The sequence below is a fragment of the Colletotrichum fioriniae genome (assembly GCF_027942845.1).
Source record: "Colletotrichum fioriniae strain IMI 355084 chromosome Unknown scaffold_5, whole genome shotgun sequence".
NCBI lineage: Eukaryota > Fungi > Ascomycota > Sordariomycetes > Glomerellales > Glomerellaceae > Colletotrichum > Colletotrichum fioriniae.
Window position 1 is genome coordinate 1,934,416 of NW_027076841.1, and position 18,559 is coordinate 1,952,974.

Here is an 18,559-nt window from a genome sequence, read left to right on the forward strand (position 1 = left end):
CGATGTATCACTGGCGAGTGTTTTAGCTGCAGAGGTACATTGGGGTCGGATGCTGGGGGGCATTGACATCGGATGGAGACGTCGTCAGCTCTTCCCCTTGGCCAACTGGAACCTTCCTTTGCTGCACTGGTGTGTTTCTCCGGCTGCTCGGTCCACTAAGGTACCTGGAGGCTTGGGGCAGGTGCTTTAGGTGTTGTTGCGCGCTGAAGAGGCCTGTGGTGGGGTAGCGGACCAGTCGCCTGCTGCGAAATCCACTCATTGGTGCCATTGGTGCCTGAGTACAGGGGTTTCGGATTCGGGTTCCCCAAGCTGCACGGAAGTTTGCTGGGGTTTGCTATGCTCGATGGATGCGCCGGAGATTGAATAATTCCATGCCGTTTGCTGGCATTCACCTTAAAGCTCATCATCGCACTGCTGATTGCATAAATGACGTCGGGCTTCAATGAGCATAAAGGCCCGTGAACAGGGAATCCCCATTGACCTGAAGCTCTTGGGCTCAACTATGTGTTTAGCCATAGCAGATTGAATGACATGTCACGTGGTACGTCAGAATACTAGGTATGGAAGGTAATGATTAGGTACCTACTGCGCAAATGCCATGACTCCCGGGTTCTTTCTCCTTTGCCTTACCTCAGCCACTTACCTTAAGGCTCAAGCTCAGCTGGGCAGGCGCACTCATGAGCCACCCTCGCCGGTTAAATGTCGGTGGGAAGGTGAGCTTTCCGTTCCTGACTCAGGCCTTGGTTGTTAGGCGACAAAAATGCCCCGCGTAGCCCCGCCATCGGTTTGGAGTTCTCAGTCACAGGCAGGAGTGACAGACGACGTAGCTTCCTACCTAGAATTAATTTTGGTTTGGGAGCTCCAAATCCGTCATCGCAAAACAAACAAATTTCCCCGACTGACCTGCCCGGTTCACACAACCACGCAGAGCAAGACCAGCCCAATTGCATGTAAGTCAATTACTTGTCCTGGTTTCAGCCCTATCTTCAACAGAGTTCCTTCCCTAAACTTGTCTTATTGCCATTCGCTAACCTGCTGTTGAAGCCGCACAGGTGACGGCTGATCATACCGCTACTTCCCCTTGACTGCTACCACCCACACTCGACCAATCGCCAAGTAAGACTTTCGACTGCTGCAACTGACTAGAGACTCGATTTCTAATGCTCCTCCTTCAGAACCCACACTCGACCGCGCGCATCCTCAGTCACGATGGCCGACCTTGCTAGTCGCATTACAGAGCCTCCCGCCGAGGGCGCGGCCCCGGAAGCTCCTCAAGAGGCCCAGGGTGCCCAGGAAGTTGAAATTCCTCAGGCCGATGGCGCCGCAGACTCTGGTCTTATTGAGAATACCTACGATGTCGACGTCAAGTTGGGCGACCTCCAGTCCGACCAGAACAGCACTCTCTACTCGGTCTCAACCTTTGCCGACATGAAACTGTGAGTCCGCAGTCGAGTCGAATGCTTGCAGGTTTCTAATACGCGACGGTGTAGTCGCGACGAGATTCTTCGTGGTCTTCTTTCCCTCAACTACCAAAAGCCCTCCAAGATTCAGGAGAAGGCCCTTCCCTTGATGCTGACCGATCCCCCTCGGAACATGATTGCCCAGTCGCAATCTGGAACTGGCAAGACCGCTGCCTTTGTCGTTACTACCCTGTCGCGAGTCGACTTCTCACAGCTCGAGCAGCCTCAGGCTCTAATGCTGGCTCCCAGTCGCGAGCTTGCTCGTCAGATTGAGGGCGTTGTGCGCAATATTGGCAAGTTCTGCGAGGGTCTCAATGTTGCTGCAGCTCTTCCTGGTGCTTTGGAGCGCAACGCCCCTGTCAGAGCCAATGTGATTGTTGGAACACCTGGTACCGTCATGGACATCATCCGCAGACGTCAGCTGGATGTCTCCAAGCTTCGGCTCCTTGTTATTGACGAGGCCGACAACATGTTGGACCAGCAAGGTCTGGGTGAGCAGTGCCTCCGTGTTAAGAAGTAAGTTGACCTCTGAATCTGTCTATTGAGAACTTGGCTAATGATAATAGCATGCTGCCCCGCGACATCCAGATCCTTCTGTTCTCCGCCACCTTCCCTGACAAGGTCATGGGCTTCGCCGAGAAGTTCGCGCCCAAGGCTGATCAAATCCGTCTGAAGCACACCGAGCTCACCGTCAAGGGTATTTCTCAGATGTACATCGATTGCCCTACAGAGCAGGACAAGTATGAGGTGCTGGTGAAGTTATACGGTCTCATGACCATTGGCTCCTCCGTCATCTTCGTCAAGGTGAGACCGGCGTAATTCCAGAAGCGTTAGCCAGACTAACCACTTAATGCAGACTCGTGAAAGTGCGGACGAGATCAAGCGCAGAATGGAGGCTGACGGCCATCGTGTATCCGCCCTCCACGGTGCCAAGGACGGCCCAGAGCGCGATCGTCTCCTGGAGGAGTTCAGAACCGGCCAGTCCAAGGTTCTTCTCACAACTAACGTGTTGGCCCGCGGCATTGATGTGTCCAGTGTCTCCATGGTCATCAACTACGACATCCCTATGAAGGGACGTGGAGATTCGGAGCCTGACCCTGAGACCTACCTGCACCGCATTGGCCGCACAGGACGTTTCGGCCGTATCGGTGTGAGCATCAGCTTCGTCTATGATAAAAAGAGCTTCTATGCCCTCAAGAATATCGCAGATATGTACGAGATTGATCTCGTTCAGCTCGATGCCAACGACTGGGACCAGACCGAGGAAGACGTGCAGAAGGTCATCAAGTCCAACCGCGCCAAGGCTGCATTCGCACCCAGCGCGACCGATGCCAGCGTGAAGTCTTAGTACTGATTGATCGCTCAATGGGTCGTTAAGGGAGAGATGGTGCGTGATATGAAAGGAAGGCCCCGGCGGATAAATCTGGCACTTCAGGCCATGAGGGGCACGTTCTTAAATGGTTGTCATTCTGGACAGAATGTGAATGCGGAAGGCTTCGGATGAGGCCGTAAGCCTCTCAGAAGAGGCTACGAAAAAATGAGATACCATGAATTGAGACAATGGAAATTCCTGAACACTAATAACGATCTCCAGGCTGATCATCTAGGTCGGCTGACTTGAACCCTTCGACCCCGTGTACCTAATGAATTCGCTAGCACCCAGCTAACAAACACCAAGACAGGAAGCGGTTCTTCGGGGGGGAAGCATCCACTGCAACCTTGCAGTGGTCTGGCATCGGCGGACACACACTAGACCTTCGGGATGGTCGGTAGGATGCGAGGTTGCGTTGGGGGTGGCTAGCTTGCAGCAGTTCGCATCACTGCTCGGCCGCCGCGATGCTGCGTTCTACTTAGAAATGCAAGAGCTGAGTTAGGCAAGTGCAACGGCCCCGAGAAGACTTGGGGTCTATATGTGACTTGAAAGTCGGTATGTCGCATCAATGCCTCATGGCGGATGTTGACGTTGGAGAAGTGTGTCAAGCTCAGTCGTGGTATCCAGTCAAGGGCAGCAGGACTCGCTCACGTCGCATGAACAACTCTTGTTGTCTGAGGACTGCAGAGTCAATCACATCCATCAATCTCAAAGGTGTGATTTTCGAAACGAAGGAGGCAGTCACACCATGGGAAGGGCATCGAGAAACAACTGGCCGGCGACTACGTCTGACATCTGGCTACTGAGTCTGGCTAAGTCTAATCATTGATTGGCCTGTGATGCCTTTGATCTGCGTCACGTGATGCAGTCGGCCGTTTTGGCGCCCGTTTTCGGGGCGGTTCGCTTCAACGTCTTTGGGTTTCTTGTTCGGCCTCCGCGCTTAGGAGGAGACTGGGCGCTTAAATTCGGGGGCGATGTGGGAGCACCTCAGCCACTCAATGTACATGCATCTGTTCAAGATTTGCATCTTCATTGGACACTCGACCTTCTCGGTGTGGTATGATGGTATGCAGCAGGGGTTACATTCTGGCCTGGACCGCCACACAACTCTGGATCTTAGATGCAACTTGCAAACCTCCCCCAGAACCAAAATAGAGCGACTCGCCCAACCAACCAGCTGGGGCGTCAACCGCCCGAAACGGCGTCGGATAGGCCCCGAGTTGTCTGGCCTCCGTCATTTCAACAAGATCTCCAGCAGCGGCTCGCGAGCAGACCGGGCCGCTGTGGACGTGACTGCAGGAACCGCATCCAACCCTGTAGGTTGGCGGCATAGTGAGGCAGGGCATTGGACTGCTTACCCGTCGTCCACTTTCGCCGCAACGAGATTATGGCGTTTCCGGATGAAGTCACAGGAAAAGCGAAGCGAAGCGCGGTTGAGAGCCTCCAAGTGAGCGGCAGCGTGTTCCCTTGAGGTATGACGGAAGAGGCACCAGTGTTCCCTTCATCCTCCCCACGTTAACCTTCTTTCTCCTTCTTTCTTGGGACCGCCTCCATTCATGTATGAACAGTTACATGCCCGCTGCTGAGCCCCCAAAGCCTTCGGTTCTCATTTTAGCTTTTGCAAGCTTCTTCTTTTACACACTTTGCATTTTGGTCGCATGGAATAGCCTCTTTCTTTTCTTGTCTCTTCTTCTCGGCTGAATCTTTCCGCAGCTGATACTCTTGGAATAATCGGATGATACTCTATCCACAGTACTTTCTTGACTCTCTCATATACTACTATATGATCTTGAGATGCGGGTCGTCTCTTAATAACCTAATAAGAACACACTCTCGATAGGTTCGCTCCCCAATTTGTCGATCATCCCAATCAGGCTTATACACGGTCTACTCTTGAGGCTGTTGATTTCCGGACGTTTTTCGTCTGCCTGCCTCTATCATTCACTGACACCTCTCCAGACTTAGTTGGTTGTCGACAGACCGTATGAAGGATGGGACCTTCATCCAAGTAAGTTGCACATTGCCTTTCCTTATATGTAGTGATGCTGATTTGGGTTCTTAGATGTCCTCCCGTACAATGGCCCTCAAGCCTTTTCTTTGGACACTCTCACTCATATTACCGGCCTCCCTCACTACGGCGACGTCGTTCAACCTGTCGAGCGAGATTACGAGATTCGTACCGACGTGTGCCCGTGAATGCTTCCGTTCTCATTTGACCGCCAACTACGACCTCGCCACTTGCGGCAGTGCTCCCACCCTGCAATGTCTGTGTGCCAACGTTGGCTTCTCAGGCCTCACTCTAGGGGAGGGTGCTGTGCAGTGTATCGTCGCAGAGAAGGGCATTGGTTTTTGTCGCGAAAGTGATGCGCCGCGTACGTATACTGCGTTCTTGAAGATCGATCATGGAATGAAGTCTAACAAGCAGCAGAGACTGTGATCGATGCAGCATACCTGATGTGCTCAAACCAACCGGGAGCTGTTCAGCCCACACACACTGCGATCATTGCGACGTTAATTATTCCTTCCTCTGGAGGTATCATCCTCGTTCCCCCAAGGACAACCACAAGGACCACCTTATCAACGTCGACGAGCCATCTCACGACTTCGATCCCGACGACTCTCATCTCGGCAACAGGCACACCATCCATTCCAAATACGTCTACAACGTTGGCTACCTCGACTGTATCTCAAGCTTCTACTACAGATAGCATTGTTACACCACCGCCTTTGCCACCATTCTCCACAACGACACCTTCCGCATCCGCAACTGCAATCCCAGGAACTGAGGGCGCCGACGCCGGCGCTTCCAAGAGCTTGGGCACCGCCCAAGTGGCAGGTCTTGCGGTTGGTATCGCGGCCGCCCTTGGGATTGCCATCCTCGCCATTTGCTTCGCCCGCCGCAAGCGCAGAAAGGACTATCCGGATGAAAAGACGGGCTTCTTCCCCATGCGAGAGAAGGACTCTTGGGAGTTCCACCCGCAAGAGGGCCCCGCCAACATCTTCCACATTTCTCCGCCTGTCCACCATGCGCAATCCCCTTCTCCGCCACCGCTACGCCAGCCCCCGGCGGCACGTACCCGGACAAGCGGTCGCATGAGCTGGTGGCCCGGCGCGATCGGCCTTGCCGTCTCCCGGCCTGAGAGCACATCAGCTGCCTACCGTCCGTCACCTCAGGCGCAGAACCGCCCAACGTCACGTCTCCTCCCGGCCAAGCCTTCTCTTTCGTCACCAAAGCCGGTACTCTCCCTCAAGATTCCCGAGATAGATCTCACACCGTCGTCACTCCCTCGGGCGGACCAAAGCGGATCTGCACCGACAAACTCCCAAATCTTCAAGACGGCCAAGCTCACAGCGCCTCCAAAGAGTCACTACAATGCTCGCGAAAGCACAATGACGGAATTCGAAGAGGACGGCGCCATCACCTCAGCCCGTTCGGCTCGCTCAAACAACATCTGGAGACCGCCCTCGGCAACAGTGGGCAGCAACAACAACATTCCCAAATCTGCCACGTACTACGTAGCCGACAAGAACGGCAACTGGGTCCTAGGGGACCCCAAGAGCGCTACACACATGGCGCAGATCGCCGAGCTCGACGCCTCGGGCGCGAGCCAGGGAGGTGGCGCCAAAGCGAAGCCCTCCTACGCCGAGTCTGCCATGCTCGCGGCCACGGCCACGACCGCGGGCATGGGCCACGGAGCCGGAAGCCCCGTTGCCCCCTCCGGTCCCCGGATGATGCCACCGCCTCCGGTTCTTCTTCCGCCCGCCGAGATCGCTCGAACCGGTGCCCTTGCAGCCCCGCCCGCGGCTCACCAATCCCGAACCTCGAGCGTCTACTCGCCTGCCACCACGAGACCCAACACGGTTATCCAGAACAGCGCTCTTCCCCCGTCTGCTGGAGCTCCTCACCCGGTACCGAGCATGTCATTCTCTCATCCCGAGCCACCACGCCGCCGGAGCAACTCCCTCGGCCGCCGCAGCTCATCAAAGTCGAAATCCACAGGGTCCGGCACTGCTCCTTTCCCTCCTCCCGCTGCATCAGTCTCTACAGGCGCTGGAAACCCACCACATCGGTCCGATAGCCACGACTCCCACGCATCAGCCACGACGATCGCGTCCTCCGTCGCGAGCGAAGCCGAGCCCGTGATTGAGCAAAGCGGTCTCTCCCCTGTCGTGGAGTCGCCTGCCTCAAGGGGATCCCCAAATGTCGGACACTCACCCGTCTCCTACCCCGTCATCCCCGGCCGCACCAGCTCCAAGCCTGGCTACAATAACCTCCGCCTCCTGGCCCCTCCCGCCCGACCTTTCGCTGCGTTCCCCGCCGGACAGCCCAGTCCCACACTCGGGATGATGCAGCAGCAGCAGCAACAGGCCCGAAACGCACCATACATGGCCAGCCACGACGTGCCCCGCAAACCCGTCGGCCCTCGCCCCCGCCCAGCCGGTCCCGTCGCCGACCCGAGCAGGATCGCCACCGGGTCGCCCTCGCTCCGCCTCGTGACCCCTTCTCCTCCCCGTTCCTCCTCCTCCGACAACAGGAATAATGCCCAAGGCCTCCAGCAAGAATCCCACTGGGAGCCCGCGCAAACCCAGAGGCCGCCGCAGATGAGACCCCTCTACCCGCCGCCTCTGAACCCCAAACGGCCCAGGCTCGAGCGCAACGACGATATCCATCCGCAACCGCAGGCCGCGCAAGTCCAGCAGGCGCCTCTTCTTAACCAGGAGCCTCAGTCAGCTTCGGTCCACAAGGCGCTCTGGGGGAACCTCCCTCCTCGTGCCCAGCAACAGCAACAGCAACAGCAGCAGCAGCAGCAGCAGCAGCAGCAGCAGAAGCCAGCTCCCTACTCTGGTCTTCCATCACAGCAGAAGCCTCAACCCCCTCAGCAGAGACAGCAGCAGCCCCAGCAACAGCTAACCCAACAATCCTTCCAACAACGCCAACGCCGCCTCTCACAACAGCAACCAAACCGCCAATCCATCCAACAACCCCTGCCCCCCAAATCCCCGCCCCCAAAACAGCCCCCTCCCCGAAAGACCATCCTCCGCCTCCCCATCACCGCACCACATCGCAACCCAAGCCATCCGACCAACCTCGACAATCTCACAACCACCGGCACCCATACCGGCACCACCATCAATCCGTTCCCCCTCCGCCTCTACAGCCGCCTCCCCCACCGTCGCAACCCCCTCGACGACCTCCTCCTCCTCTCCAAACGCCTCGGCTCCGAACGCGCCGCCGCCCTCGCCCTCGCCCCCAACGCCGGCCTCCGCCACAGTCCCAACTGGAGACCAGTTCGGCCAGGAGGTACCGGAGACGGAACGGATATGCTCCTCTCCCCCGACGCCGCCTTGTTCCCCACACCTCCCGGGTTTCCATCCCGGACTGGTGGTGGTGCTGGGCGCGGTGGTCACTTGCCCGCTACGCCGACCTGGCAGCCGAGGCTGACGCCTACTCGACGAGGCGATGACTTGTTTTTGAATGTGCAGTGATCCGAGGTGGACAAAGTTTGCACTCCGTGTCGCCTTGGGATGAGAACTATAGGAAAGGACTAAAACCATCATTTTTCATTTCTTATACATGATGACGAAGACAAAGAACCATCTATACCCACTCTCTTTACGACACTTATCGTCATTCTTCTTTTGCGTATTTGTATCAGTAGCAAGCTTCTCCTTTTCACTACTCTCTTTAGATCTGATAATATTGATAAGATGGACGGAGGATGGATGTAGATGAAGACATTCGGCAGATGGGTTTGCATTATCGGAGTTGGATTCCGAAAAAGGGATTTTCATTCTAGCTCTTCTACCAATATTGTGTATACTAAGGTACATTGACTATGAAGTTTTGGTCTTTCTTCCGTCAAGAGTGTCTGCTCGTCCTCATAGGTGCCCTCATGCAAAACCGTCCTGGAGACGGTCTCTTCTGCTCGTAGGAACCCTACATTTATCTCGTATCGAAGCTCTGCAATTTTATCTCTCACTCTTCCTTGACCGTTTGGCCTCTGAGGCATTCTCGTTCATTGTATACGTCCTCAGGCATTCGGGGCCGATGACCACCTGACATGACGTCCTCCAAGGAAGTCATTTCAATAGAAGAGTGGCCACTCCCATCGCTTGTCGCACTTCGATGGTTTCGCCGCGAACGTGAGGTCCGGATGTGTTGGCTTCGCTGGCTCCGTTGACTTCGTTGGCTTCGTTGACTCTTCTGACTGCCTCTTCTCACCAGGTCTTTCACGTCGTCAACGATATCACTCATGACGTCGCTGATTTGATCATCAAGTGCATCGATCCCAGCATCGAAAGCTGCTCGGTTCAGGTGCTGATTGGCGTCTATGAGTTTGTTTCTCTTCCTGATCTCCGTGAAACGTGATAGACTACCGAGCTCGAGGACGTTGACTCGCCGTGTTTTGCTGGTTGGATTACCAACAATGAAAGGACGCCATGGCTCTTCTTCAGCGATGACATCTTTGTCGTTCATGACCCCGGTTGGCATCGAGTCGCGGCGTTTGATAGATTCTCTGCGCGCAGCTGTCCACCTATCCATCGCCTCAGTTTTGCTCTCCGGAATGATCGTGACCTCCTTGAACCGAATCAGAGTCAAAGTCAGTATCAGTGTCAAAATGAACAAAATACCAGCTACGACTCCGGTTGCTGCTCTCTGGCCGAGGTTACGCTGGGCCATACCACCTAGTGCAGTCGCTCCTGCAGCGAATATGAACCCCAAGGTATGACAAACGGCAAACCCTGCAGTCACACGAGGGTAGGCAGAGTAGTTTTTCCTCTTCTGTGCATTGTCTGAATTTCCCCGAGGCCGACCAGTCATACCAGATTGTAAATCCGAAGTGTCAAAGGTTTCCATAATGAGTCCATTGCATTCTGAGATTGCCAGGCACGAAAGAAACCCGATTGCAGCAGCGGCGATGGCAGGTGCAATTGGATGCATCGGTGGGCCAGTCGAAACCAATGTGTAGACTATCCCAGCCAGTGGGAGACCAATGGCAAATACGGATCGGCGAAGAAGGTGAGATGTCCATGTTACCTGCTTGTCGAATGTTATGCGACTGGTGTTTACCTGCGTATGTCTCGCTCTGGAGAAGTAACTGGCCTTCTGGAAAGGAATAGCAGAGAGTGCGCCAAATGCGATTGCAGATACCATGAGCCCGACAAAGGGTGACCGCATTCGGTAAAACCTTGAAGTCAGTGAGCCCAACAAGACGATGATGAGAACCACCTGGGCGTAAATCCAACCGGAGTAAATGGCCATGACAGCGAAACCAGGTTGCCGAAGCATCTCAAAGCAAAGTGCGACACCATGATACAACTCTTGGCCCCACCACTTGGGTCCAGTTTTGACGCGATGCATCATGATCTCGCCGCGGGCAACACGCCGAGAGATATCCGTGCCAGTTCTGACTTCCACAACCGATCGTCGAAACGCCGAACGACGCACCTCTGGGCATAGAGTGTTCAGCAAAAGAGCGATTGCGGTCAGAGCGATGCTGATATAGAACCCGAAGTCCGGTGGAAGTTGATCGATCACCGCAGCGCCAATGAGGAAGCCAAAGCCGAGGGAGGCAATGTAGCAGCATGTCCAGATACCGAGCCAGACACCCATACCTCCGCCATGCCTCCTTACATCAGAGTCGTCCACAACCTCTTGATGAGGATTGCTGCTCATGAGAGATGCGCCAAAAAGGTCTGTGAGTATTGAGTGGGAATTCATGCTTGCAAAACCAAGGCAGATACCCATGAAGCCTCGCGGTACCAACAACACCATTCTCTATCCAGTGAGGTTGTAGAATCTTTGAGCGCTGACAGCCAAAGCCTGGGGGAAAATAAGCGGCATGGATAGAATCAGCCCAGTCGTGATGTATGGCTTACGCCCATGGACGAGAGGAAGTGGCCAGCAAAAGAAAGTGGGAATTGCCATCCCAAGAAAACAACCCACATTGCCGTTGATGATCGAGTGGCTTGTGTCTAGGATATAGTACTGCAGTGAGGGTACTAGGCCAGCGTAGATACCGATAATCATACCGATCAGTGCTGTACTTATGCAAGCTACAGTCGCGATGGCTCTCTTCCGGACTGGTGACCAGTCCCGAGCAATGGGCTGACGTCGTTTTGACTTGGCTAGACTGAAGGCTTGTACACCACGCAGACTGACATGAGACTTGCCGCGTAGGCTGATCCCTCGTGGGTTGCGGATAGGACGGCCGCCCAGGTCCTCTTGAGGAAGATTGTCCTCGCCTGTGTTGCGAGATAGGAAGGGCACCCGTTTCGTACTTGCACGAGGTCGAGTTGGCTCGCTGCTTCCTTGAGCTTGATTTCGAGTCGGGAAGTTGACTGCAGAGGAGTCATTGGATCCGTCCATGCTAGACTCTGAATCTGTCGGGAGTTGCTCCTGCTTCGGCTTTGTGAGCTTCGATTTCTTTACGCCCTTACTCTTTTTCCTGCTCGAAACTCTGTCTGGCACAGGTCCAGCTTGCCGGGATCGCGATTTGCGTCTGCGTTTGGTTTCCTTGACAACTGAACTCTTCTTGCGACCAAGCATGCTCTCAAGCTCTGCGGTCTGCGGAGTGAGAGAAATAGTACGGTAGAGATCGTCTACTGCACGGGTTTCAGGGCGCCCGGCATGCGGAAACGTAGCAGCGCGTCTGCTTCGTGATTCTTTTGCTTTGCCGTCATCATTCAAGTCGATGTCAGAAAACTGAGAGGCGTCATCATAGGGGGGCGCTTCCTCTGAAACAGGGTGCGGAGATTGTTCTGCCTCTGGAGACTTCGCCTCTTCGTCGTCAGCAACCCGAGAAGCCAGTGCCAAAGCTTCCTGAAGGAGACGTTCTAGCTCCCCGAAAGTGCTTTGGAAGAAACCCTGCTCAACTTCGGTAGTTGGAAGCGTGGGTTGACGCGTCATCTTCCGAGACACTGGACTTTGTTCCTGGGAGTTCTTCAAAGAAGTACAGGACGCTCTTTTTGCCCTGGATGGTCTTTCTGTCAACTTGGCCGTATGAGTTTCGGGATTCTTCAGTAGATGTCGGAGCCACTGAGCAGTTCGCTTGTAGTCAATGGTGCTTGCTCGGGAGCGAGTCGTGCTCTCTGAACGTGGCTTAGTGACTCTGGCGGGCCCCTCACTTGCCGACTCATCTGATCCGACGGCGAAATAGGCATCCTTGTCTTTTTGGTTGCCGTTGTCAGATTCATCACTGAAGGGTCGAACTTTTGACACTCTTTGATGTCCAGCATGATGATTCAGCTCGGGGGGTTCTTGAGCAAAGGGTCGGACTTTGGAAACTGGTATATTGGTCGGCTTGTCTTTGCTCTCTTCGATTTCTGTTGATCCATTGACATGCCCTTCGCGCAACAAATGTTCTTTGGCTGGGTCAAACGGCCGGACCTTGGAGACTCCGAGAGGAGATTGCTGTTGGCGACCTATATTGGGGTACTGGAAAGTTGGTAAATTGAAAGCTGGCCGAACCTTCATGGCATGGCTGTGTCCATCATGCTTTGGGACGGTGACTTCGACTGTAGAGAGACAAAGATCGTCTCCAGTCATAGCTCGGCGAACCTTGGCAAGGACGAGTTCAGCCTCCGAAGAGGCAGATGACGACGGAGAAGAAGAGCTAGACGTCCTGTTCTCAAGTTGCTGTGGAACAGGTTGTCCAGGCACACCGGTGTCGCAGAAGTCAGCACCTTTGAGGATACCACGATGGTGGACCTTGATATGAGACTCATCCGGATGGATCAGAGGATCAACGCAGACGGTTTCCCGGGGAAAGTAAGGGTCGACGTTGGTCGTGGTCTCCATGAGATGTTGACTGATAATCGGTGCAGGATTGTCTTGCATCTGGGAAGGCGAGTACTTCCTCGATGGAATGGCAATCTTTGCCCTGTTCTCAAAGCTGTTTATGTCTTCTCGTAGGTTCTGTAGTTGGCTCTCGCTGACTTGTCGACTGAGGACCGGGGGCACGGGTAAATCTTTGTCAACCAACAAGGGGCGTCCGGAAGCGGTCTTGAGGAGTGCATGTCGAAATTTACCACTTTTCGCCGAAGAAAAACTTGAAGCGACGTCCTTTTCGGGTTTCTTCAGGGATATGTCCATCATAGAAGGTCGAGCGCTAGGAAGAGGTGTGTTCTCAAAGTCTCCTCCGGTTGCGTTGGATGGCTCTCGATTTTGATGTACGATATCTTTGGTCGGATGGAAGAAGTTGGATAACATCGCCGGCTTCTCCTCCTTTGGTTTGGGATTCAGCGCAAGCTCGGCCTGTGAGGGGCAGCAGAAACCGAGTCGGAAAGTGGTCGGCAACGAATCTGAAGATCGAGATCTGACGCTGCGAGGTCTGCTGCCAAGCTTTTCTGCGGAAATGTAGCGTCGCAAAACCGTTTGCTTGTAAGTCGAAGTTTTGGGGTCCGTCAGCCGTTGGACTTCGGTCGGTAGCGTCAGAGACCGAGTCCTTGTGGCCTTAGACATGAAGTTCAAAAAGTGGGATGCATGAGCATTTGGTAAGCGCAGTAACGATGAATCCTCCGTGTGAAGGATGGATTGATTCTAGGGAAGTTCCTTTTGATAGGAGGTCAAGGAACTGGGGAGGTTGTCGAGAGGATGATGGTGTTGATGACAGAATCGGAGGGCCGATATGTTGGGAGTGCATGTAGTCATTGTCACTCTTCCCTGTGCCTTCTACAAGCACCAACATTTAGTCGTGTAAGCTCCTTCCACCAGATAGGCGAAGCACCGTAACAATCTGAAGAGGAGAAGGGACTACCTATTGAGCCGTACCTTCCATCCCCAGTGTTAGAACCATGTTGTACTAGGTACCTATCTTGCTTCCAAGGCGAATACCAGACGACGATGAAGTGCATGTATTCTTTTCTGAAATTTAACAACACATTGAGATTATATCTTAGTAACCCTCGCTTATTACATTCTATTCTTGTGTTCCACTAGCATGATACATGTATGATGTTGGTGATCATGCACTACGTTTTCACCCGATGATGAAGGTGCTCGGTGGTCATGTTGTCGCAAACTCTGATGGCATCGATAGACATGGGGCAGTCTTCCTTGGACAGACAAGCATTGGTTCGTTGACCAATTGACTCAAGCGGCGAATCCCTTGGCTCCCAGACCTGACCCTCTACCAACCATCCAAGCCTTAGTTTACTGGCGATACCTCAAATTGACCAGGAGAGCCTGTGATGTAGCCACATAGACAGTCAGTTATATAAGATGCCTTCAAAGCGCGCCTTTGACATGAAGATTACAAGCAGCACAGCAATGAGTCCATCGAAGAAGTTATTGAGGAAGGTTAGTGAGCCCTACTTACTGCTTATATACGAGAGACTCCAAGAAAGGATGATACGGGATATACACTCGCCGTACTGAACTTACACTGAAGATGCCGTCTGTGGCACCGGTTTCGCCTCTAATCTGATTCCCTGGAGATTCGCACCTTGCACTGCTCAGAACATAGCAGTATAGGAAAGTGATCGCTGACTTGTCTTCAGGTTCTGCTTCAAACAACACTGATGGCCCAGCATAAACCTCACCAGTGTTGTTGAACACGTAGCATATAGTAATGTTGAGTACATAATTTGTGCTCAAGACTTTGCTTGAGAACTTTATCCAAACTCCCTCTTTATTTTCAGTTTCCAATACGAGGACTCTTTTCAAGACCATCGGTCTGAGAAGACGGCCTCAAATGTAGTTGTGTACATCTCATAAAACGCCAAGCTATTGGTGGTTTGGGTTTGCAGCGTGAGTCATCCGGTCAGACCTCTCACCCAGTGATGCAATGTGAGCCGACTTGATGAGGGGCTGAGGCATAATGGGAACCCTAAGAAGCACTAGCATGGCTGATGACTACGGCTTGGCTCGTTGATGTCGTTTTTTTATCCAAGTAAATCAGTTTGAGGATACTATAGTGCACTGGACTAAAATGGAATTTGATTTCTCTCAGAGACGCCAACCTCCTCCAGCTGAGCCCAGAAGGTGAAGTCAGCCTCACAAACTGAACTACGAGACTCGCGGGAAGATTGAGCCCGAAATTAGAAACATAAATGACTTAATGACGATACCAAATGGTGGGCGAAGTCTTCTCATGAGAGGGCCGCGACGCTCATCGCCCAGAGAGGGCCAATTGAGCAAAGCCGACTTTTCGTAGTCGAGAGGGTGGGAAGACGCATGCACTTTAGAGCTTTCTCTGAATGAACTAACCAGGACTCGAGTACACTCATCTTTATCTAGAAGCAATTCATTTCCCTCACTGAAGACCAAGCGATCCCAACATGTGTCTTGAGTAGCTTCATTCTGTGTAATATTTCTTACCCGTTGTCAGAAGCAAAAAAGAAGTGCGATCAATAACCCCACCCCGGCGTGTGCAACATTTACCCCAGATCAGGCGGGGCCACCCCTCGGTCGGGTCGGGGAAAACGCCTGCGAGACGTGCCTCGGCAACTCGGCCAGCCACCCGTCAGCCTCTTCGAAACCTCATCGCATTCGCAACATCCTGTCATCTGTACATTTGAGTGAGATTCACTTCAACTCTACCACGCTCCTCCCAAGAATTCGCCGGTATCCGAATTGTACCATACTCGCACAACGATTCACGCCTTTTGCATACCCTTGTTGAACATCTTCACATTGGCAGTCTCATCCAGCTCTCCGCCTCCCCCCTCACACCACGAAAGCCTCACCACAGGCAAACCCTTCCTCTCACTCACCTCACCTCATATATACAGACATACACACACGAAAAAAACAAGATGGCGCCCTTCAAAGACTACACCTACACCCACTTCCTCGTCACCTCCCCCTCCCCCTTCGTAGCTCACGTCGAGATCAACCGCCCGCAGAAGCTCAACGCCTTCTCCGAGCCCGTATGGCGCGAGTTCGCCACCGTCTTCGACCGCCTCAGCCACGACCCCGACGTCCGAGCCGTCGTCCTCTCCGGCGCCGGCGACCGCGCCTTCTCCGCGGGCCTCGACGTTCAGGACGCCGTCAACAGCCCACTCGGCGCGGACCTCGGCGGCGACCCGGCCCGCTACGCGACGAATATGCGCCGCCACATTACCGAGTTCCAGGATGCTATTGCTGCCGTGGAGAGGTGTGAGAAGCGTATGTAACTTTTTTTTTCTGTCTTCTGGAATTTCTCGTTTGCTCTTTCCTGTAAGAAGGGTTTTCGATTCTACTTAGTTTTGATACCGGCTTGGGGCGGTCTGAAAATGAACGTTGAACATGCTTCGTAATCCCAAATTCAAGCTCAACCCAGTCTATGAGAACGATGAAAAACATATAAGCTAAAACTCATCCCCCAGCCGTCGTCTGCGTCCTCCACGGAATCTCAATCGGCATCGCCATCGACATCTCATGCTGCGCCGACGTGCGCATCGCCGCGCGCAACACTCGCTTCGCCGTCAAAGAGGTCGACATCGGTCTCGCCGCCGACCTCGGCACCCTCAGCCGGCTGCCCAAGCTCGTCGGGTCCACGTCGTGGGTGAAAGACGTCTGCCTCTCGGCGCGCGACTTCTCGGCCGACGAGGCGCTCGCCGTGGGCTTCGTCAGCCAGGTGCACGACTCCAAGGACGCGGCCGTCGCGGCGGGAACGAAGTGGGCCGAGTTCGTCGCGAGCAAGAGTCCCGTTGCGGTGCAGGGTACCAAGGAGCTGTTGAATCATGCGAGGGATCACTCTGTTGCGGAGAGTAAGTGTGCTTTTTTATTTAGATTCTTTTTGGGATGGCTCTGCCCATTTCCATTCGAATTGGGCTTCGTATTGTTAGGAGTGTACTAACTCTTTGGCTCTAGACTTGCGATACACTACTATTTGGAACGCTGCCATGCTCCAGTCAAGCGATACGAAGACTGCCTTGATGTCCGGGTTGCAGAAGAAGAAGCCTACTTTTGAGAAGCTCTAGTCGGCGCCGTTTAGCTAGACAAAAGTGTGTCAACCCTTTTGTGGAATTGCCACAATGATGCGGCCTCGTGTGAGGCTATTTGGGTTCCATCTCCATAGACGTTCCTGGGTCAGGACGGATCATCATTCCCTCCCACGAACCATACAGTATACACGCGCCATGACAGTCAAGATGGCATGACGGAGAATACCGCTGCGGTGGAAAGTACAGAGATAGGCGCATGGTAGCCAGAATTTGGGAGACGATTGTATCCAGACCGCAGTAGAAGAAGAGTCGGAAGCACCGGGAGGCATACGATGAAGACAATTGATATACCGGCTCCGTTGCTACTCAATCAGAGTCTGAACTCTCATCGGGCTGCTGGGTCTCCTTCAACCTCTGCAAGTCACGTGTGTTAACGATGTGTCTGCTTTTGATATATGTAGATATGATATATCTGTGTGTGTGTGTGTGTGTGTGTGTGTGTGTGTGTAAGAAGAAAAGGGTCACTAACCTCATCGAGCTGTCTCTTGAGCAAACCAACCATGTTCTCCTTAACAACGACGTGCTGGTCGTCGAGATCCTCAATGATGTAGTCATGATTGTTGGAGTCGATATTAACGATGATGGACTTGATGGAGGGGTCGCACTCGATGAGTACTCCTAGAAAAGGCGGGGCGGGAATGTTAGTAGGCCGGGGGAATATCTGGGGAAGGGCGGCTGGGCAGAGAGGGCAAACATGCGGTGGGAGACATCTTACCTCTGATGGCGCGGGGCATCCTGGCGATTTCGTTGGCAAAGCAAGCAAGGATGGAGTGAATGATGTTTAGGCGTAATGATGCTGTCCACGCATGTCTGTGTTGAAGCGGGCCTAAGGTGAGTTATTCGTAATTGCCTGCTTTGCTGATGAGGTGGACGGAGCAGTGACGATGAGTTGCCTGAAGCTGGTGATGACATTTTGGAAGAGAACAAGTGGGGCCATGGTCGACCAACCAGTTGTCTTGCTTTTGGTGCCTGGTTTGCCCACAATCCACCAGTGTGCTTGCCTCACAGCAGCCTCAGGCCGTCGAATCAAGTCAAGCTCTCCATCCGGTCCTGATGTGCAAGGGCCAATTTAAGCACCCCTGTCCGGACCCTTGACACCTCATCTGGACCCTCTTTCCTCCAGGGTCGCGTGAACATGGAGCAGAAGCAATCAAAACTTGACTTTGACAGATTTTCTCGCGAGTCGCCAGACAGTTTTTTGGAATCGACAAGAGGGCAAATGATTCCTGGAATGCAAGGAGCTGACTGTTGGTTAGGTGAGCTTTGCAATTACGCTCAGTGACTGACTGTAAGCTGCGGCTGGCCGTCAATTGAAAACTGTTTCCTTATCGAAAGCCCCCAACCAGGCTCAACCTGGCCACTCTAATACACATTTGCCAAACGGAAATACCGAGGCGAGTTTAATGAGGAGGTTTGAAGCTTCGGGTCGCAGGCAAGACAAGGTATCGTGAGTGCGTTTGCCGTGTGGTCTGTTGTCCCTCAGCTGTCTGCGAACTCCCGAGTGCGAGTCGGTCACGCTGGATTTGAGCCTGCGGGCTGTGAGCTGCGGCCGCCCCTCATCCCAGTCGACGGATGTTTACGGGCACTTGAAATAATGCTGATAAGGTAAGAAAACGTCTGCATGTGTGTGTGTTGCATAATTGTTTGCAAAATTTTAGAATTTTCTTCTTTTTTGGCTTTCCGTTTGACATGTGGTAGCTTATGCGATTTGGAACGAAGCGAGGAGTCTCTGAAACAGCCGCGATGTGCGAAGTGTCAGCAAGTCACGATGGAGATTGTGAGAGTTTTCTTATTA

General features: G+C 53.5%; 4 protein-coding genes across 4 annotated transcripts; 3 read left to right on the forward strand and 1 right to left on the reverse strand.

Annotated features, from left to right (window-relative positions):
• Positions 1-1,209: 1,209 nt before the first annotated feature.
• DBP5 (RNA helicase required for poly(A+) mRNA export) lies at positions 1,210-2,808 on the forward strand (the record flags this gene model as incomplete). Its single annotated transcript, XM_053191356.1, has 4 exons — positions 1,210-1,436; positions 1,491-1,976; positions 2,027-2,264; positions 2,317-2,808. 4 exons carry the CDS (start codon positions 1,210-1,212, stop codon positions 2,806-2,808), a joined length of 1,443 nt encoding a protein of 480 aa, XP_053051339.1.
• Positions 2,809-4,909: 2,101 nt separating this feature from the next.
• Positions 4,910-8,319, forward strand: N0V96_005193 (uncharacterized protein; the record flags this gene model as incomplete). Its single annotated transcript, XM_065757328.1, has 2 exons — positions 4,910-5,204; positions 5,525-8,319. 2 exons carry the CDS (start codon positions 4,910-4,912, stop codon positions 8,317-8,319), a joined length of 3,090 nt encoding a protein of 1,029 aa, XP_065614097.1.
• Positions 8,320-15,591: 7,272 nt separating this feature from the next.
• On the forward strand, positions 15,592-16,740 carry N0V96_005194 (uncharacterized protein; the record flags this gene model as incomplete). The annotated part of the gene is made up of 3 exons (XM_053191358.1): positions 15,592-15,943; positions 16,144-16,527; positions 16,631-16,740. The coding sequence occupies 3 exons, from the start codon at positions 15,592-15,594 to the stop codon at positions 16,738-16,740; spliced, it is 846 nt and encodes a 281-aa protein (XP_053051341.1).
• A 330-nt stretch (positions 16,741-17,070) lies between these two features.
• On the reverse strand, positions 17,071-17,498 carry TFB5 (TFIIH complex subunit tfb5; the record flags this gene model as incomplete). The annotated part of the gene is made up of 3 exons (XM_053191359.1): positions 17,071-17,118; positions 17,234-17,382; positions 17,480-17,498. 3 exons carry the CDS (start codon positions 17,496-17,498, stop codon positions 17,071-17,073), a joined length of 216 nt encoding a protein of 71 aa, XP_053051342.1.
• Between the last annotated feature and the right edge of the window lie 1,061 nt (positions 17,499-18,559).